Source organism: Berghia stephanieae, chromosome 4 (genome assembly GCF_034508935.2).
Source record: "Berghia stephanieae isolate SIO BIC M18660-M18661 chromosome 4, UCSD_Bste_1.3, whole genome shotgun sequence".
Lineage (NCBI taxonomy): Eukaryota > Metazoa > Mollusca > Gastropoda > Nudibranchia > Aeolidiidae > Berghia > Berghia stephanieae.
In genome coordinates this window covers 28,081,850-28,086,849 of record NC_088363.1, presented here as the reverse complement: position 1 = coordinate 28,086,849, position 5,000 = coordinate 28,081,850, and the positions used below count along the sequence as shown (strand labels likewise).

Here is a 5,000-nt window from a genome sequence, read left to right as displayed (position 1 = left end):
TCACAAGCCTCAGAGAAAGAATCAAGCAGTTATGTAATCCAACATGTTACGTAGCTAAAATCTATGGGTCAATTTGAGTACTGACTCACCAAAAAAAAAAGATACACAATTATTTCTTATCTTTTATTTCCATGATCATATTCTAAATCTTAGCTAGAAGTATATGAAGTAAGTAACAGTTTTGAGTGGGAAGGATGCCCCCAAAAAAGCAAAATCCTGTAACCAAAATGTTTCTCACCTCCTTTTATGAGCCTGTCTTTCAAGCCAGCTTTGCATAATACCAATAGAGAGAGCACCAAACACGATCTGGGCAGGATTGTAGATAAGCAGTGGTATACTCAGGAAACTAATTACAGGGGATCCCTCAAAGATAATTTCAATCATTGGTATGCCTGAAAAAAAAGTACGAAAATAGGCCAAATTTTTATTTTTAGTAAGCAGTGTTAAAGAATACGTCTCCAATCTGCCTAGAAAGGCACCACATCACCTCACCTCAGTCTTCTGACCGACTCACGCACAGCACAAAAACCACATTTATGAATGCATAAGGAAGGTTACTTAGTACTACTGATGGTGAAAAGACATGTTGGACTTAATTCCTTCAACAATTTCATATACAGTAGAAGCCGGTAATCGGAAAGGAACTTATGCCAGTTACTTGGAATGATTTTAGACACTCAGCAAAAGACACTATTATTTTTTTCTTTCAAGTAATCAAAAATATAAACACCCCTGTTGATATGAACAAGAGTGGAATCATCTTGCATCTGTTAATTAACAATCATAATGTGTCTATCACCCTTCATTCCCTTTTATATATGGTAGTATATTATACTCCACTTATTTGACTGCCAGGGAACAACAAATAATCACTGAGAGCTCAGGTAATAATGCAATGGCTTTTGGCAAGGCATGCCACGGTGATTGAAAGTGTATAATGTGTCGAAATTTATGGTGAAAGAGGATAATTGTGTTTTTGATTGATTTAAATAAATTTATAGTCATAGATAGGGTGACTGCTATCTACTACCTATTGACTACATACATGTCATGTTAAATTTTGTTGGGTGGAAACAACTTTAGATAAACAAATGAAAGGATGCCCTGTATTACTAATATTATACAGCAATATATGTATATAATCTTGATAGGTTGTTTCAATCATAGAGGCCATTCATGGAATCGATTAATTTGAACAATCTCTGAGCAATGGCACTGTTCCAATTAAGCAGCATGCATTGTAATTCCTCGGAACCCTTTGAAACATACGTTTTGGCATCAACTTAAAAAAGCATTAGTGAATCCAAAGAAAATCGCATCATACAAATTAATCTGTATTTAAATCATAATAATCGTTGCCATGAAATTTTGGTATCAGGCAGGCATATGGTTAGAACAGTGTCAATGTTACATTTTCTTTTATTTTTTTATTTCTGATGAAAATGGGGGGGGGGGGGGGGGGGGGGATGGGGTCTATTTATCTTCAAATGTACTTACTGAAAATCTGAGAAAGTCAGGAAAGGTTGCTTTCTGAAATTTTTTTTATACACCTTTTTAAAACATTGTATAAGTTTGTATAGCTGTAAAATGCTAGCAAATAATATAATGTCATATTAGCTTTACAGCAAGCAACAATTGTCAACTCACCCAATGTTAAAGATTTATGGGTTCCACAATACATAATTGTTATGGAATCTCTAGAGGGAAAATTTGCATAGGATGTAGAGTAAAGAAGAAAAGTCATAAACACTGCTTGAATTGTGAAAACTGTGAAATGAAAAAGAAATATTTCAATATGTTAACTGGAAAATTTTCTAATCTGAAAAATAAAAAACAGCAATAACGAAAATAAAACAAAAAATAACAATAATGATATTATTTTTAAAAGAACAAACATTTCACTACAATTAAAATCAATAATCTGTAATATCCAAATCTTTTAAATATTAAAGTTTAGTTTTCAGGTGTAAAAAACATACAAAAAGAAAGAACATAAAGTGAAAATGTATAAAATAACACAAACAAAACTTGCCCAATTGTGTATTGCCCAATTGTGTAACTCTTGGCACTTACCAAACATTTCAAAATCAAATTCTCATCTCCAGGGGAAAAAAAAAACTCGAACTCAACAATATTTTGTTATATTTACCCAAAGCAAGATTTTTGTGTGAAGCAACATACATGATACATATAGCATCTTCCGCAGGATAACTATATATATAGAACATGAATACATGCAAGAGAGCCTTCATGAAGATCAGCATGGAGATCACTGGCAATGGTAATAAATGGAAAAAGCTTTGCATCAAATTCTTAGGAATTGTCAACTGTCGCGCTCAAATTGCAAAACAAAACTGTCCAATCAAGAATAAAAGTTATAATCACTGATAATTTACATATTTTGTTAGTGTCACATTCACGAGGCCAGTAATTTTTATTTCTCCAGGTTCTATCTTCAACTGACAGTATAACAGTAGCTCTGCTCATTTTCTTGATTTTAAGCTGACAACATCATATCATACCTGAAAATTATGTCTCTGACTTGTGGTAAAATGAACCCTTGTTCTAACGCCAAATAAAATAATGCCTTCAATGTATTTCAGAGCCAATTGGTTTCATATATATATATATATATATATATCTTGAAAAGAGCTTAAGTCCAATTATTCAACCCTGTCACATGACACTCATTTTTAAATTCTGCGCATAATTTTTAATCATTAGCTGATTTGCTTTATTGATTGATAACATAAATTGTCAAGAGAGACTAGGGAATGCGTATATTTCAAAAAGGGCATTTTCTTCATAAATCATAATCTCAAGGATAACCAGATTTTATCAATCAGGCAACTTTTTTCTTATCCGTCACATGTTTATTTCTAACATTGACAGAAAAAAAAATTCTCATGAATAAAAAAGGACTTTGGTATACAAACAAGAGTAAGATTATTATTTAAGGTTATGAAATTGCAAATTTAATGACATTTTTAAGATAAATGCATTTTGGCGATTATATTTAAACAGAAAACAAGAATATTGAAAATGCACAGATTTTTACTTAGCATGCATAAACATTATATTATTAGCTATGTCAATTGTACTTTGATGAACTGGAATAAGTAAAATTGTATTAATGAATATTATAATATCTGTGCAGTTTTCTTTTCTTTTTACTCTTCTCTTATTTAACATTCATTACAATTCGTTAAGGGCAGTACATTGTTGCATAAATTCATAAAGTTGGCTACATCCGATGAATTCTATACTATTTATTGAAATATTCAAAAATAGTTGAAACTACTCACTGAGAATCACTGTAAAGGTAAGTTCCAATGCCGACAGCTCAAAATCTGTTCTCGAAAACGTATCACAAAATGTTGTGTAGATAATAAACAAGATGAGAATCCTGAGAATAAAAAAAAAAAAAAAAATTGTACAAGATATAACTATGTAATATAGTAGAAACCATGGCAGTCCTGACTATCATCTCTATCTGCCATCTGAGGGAGATGATGCAGACCCGAGTATACTGGAAGAGTTGTCACTGAGGGGGGGGGGAGGGGAAGGGGAGGTTGAGGGGAATGTAATTTTGTAAAAGAGAGCAAATTCATCAATTGACTTGGATTTCCACGGGTCCAAGGAAAACTGTTAACACTAAAATTCTCACCCAGACACCAGCACAAGTCCCCACTAAAAGGAATACATTCAAATGTTTACAAATCATGTGTTAAGAATAAAGCAAAATAACAGAGAGATGATTTACAAGGAAAAAAATATCATCTCCCAAAACTAAAAATATATTTGACTGTTTCCCTCTCAGCCAAGGTATCCGGCCAGGGTAGGATAAAACCGAGTAATCTCATTCCAAGACAAAGACAGAAAGCAAATTGGAAAACAGATATAGGGGGATAAAAGACACAGTAAGTACCTCCCTGTCCACTATGGGAGGTCAGGAACCCCACGCAGCTAAATATCTTAAAATTCGGGACAAAGTTACTGATATTTCAGTACACAACACCTTCATTTTGTACTAGTTTTAATTTTACATTTCATTGCTCATTTCTCAAAAACAGACAGTGAGGCAAGCGACATTGTACCCCTCTCTCAAATATAAGACACAGAATGTTCTCTTATATACCACTTGCTCTACAAAATAAATCTTCTGTGCCCTGTCCTTCGGGTCGTATCCTGACTGTCCAAAAGTTCTAGATGCACAGGACTGAAGAGTGGCCAGGTTTACTTACAATTCAAGACTTACAAAATCAATTAAAATTGCACAGAAATATTTAAGAAAAGACTCAAAACAAACCTCAAGTGGTCGCCTCTGATGCTTTATTCTTTCAGTCATTCTGGACTGAAAAAATATAACTTGGATTGGATATCAAAATAATAAAATTAAAGATAAATGATGTCCATTATTATATGGCATTGATTGGCAGAGATAGAGAAAATAAACCACTTACTGTCCAATTGTAGGAAACGGAATATTCTGCCTTTGAAGCCAACTATAACTGTAGTTTCTGATCATTTGACCAATGAGAAGAGGAACAACCACTGTCATAAACAACTGTTGGAATATCTTGTTTGTTGGTATATCTTCGCCTTCATTTCCACCAAGCTGTAAACACAGGAATAAAGGATTAGTAGAGTCAGCAAGGAAAAGTCATGTCATGGGAAGGTGGAATACCTGGATGCCATTTTACTAATTATAGACCTTGGCATATTTTGATTCATGGTGAGGAAATGGGTGAAAAGAAATATAATTTTTCAAAAACTATCGATTAATTAAAGCTGCAACGAAATTGATGCCATTCATTGGGTTTTTTGGTTTTTTTTTTTTGTAATGACACATTATTTTCAAAACCAGAAGGATCTGTAGACTACCTCTTAGAAAATTATTATAGGGAGTGTCTGGAGTTTAATGCCATACATGCTCTGAAATGATCATTTTTGTCCAATTTCATGAAAAAGATAATTTTTAATTTGCAATACAGTCAATT

At 33.0% G+C, this 5,000-nt stretch overlaps 1 protein-coding gene across 4 annotated transcripts in view; it reads right to left on the bottom strand.

The window, feature by feature from the left end:
• Window positions 1-5,000, bottom strand: part of LOC144971974 (sodium/bile acid cotransporter 7-B-like) — a 13,146-nt gene that overhangs the window by 2,178 nt on the left and 5,968 nt on the right. For 2 of the 4 annotated variants that reach the window (XM_078913053.1, XM_078913055.1), the window contains exons 7-10: window positions 4,464-4,618; window positions 3,306-3,406; window positions 2,150-2,272; window positions 239-392 (exon numbers count right to left, since the gene is read on the bottom strand). In XM_078913053.1, the coding sequence (XP_078769179.1) occupies window positions 239-392; window positions 2,150-2,272; window positions 3,306-3,406; window positions 4,464-4,618 (533 nt within the window). Of the gene's footprint in view, window positions 1-238; window positions 393-1,647; window positions 1,768-2,149; window positions 2,273-3,305; window positions 3,407-4,463; window positions 4,619-5,000 lie in introns of all 4 variants that reach the window. The other 2 variants (XM_078913054.1, XM_078913056.1) reach the window with 1 other exon arrangement.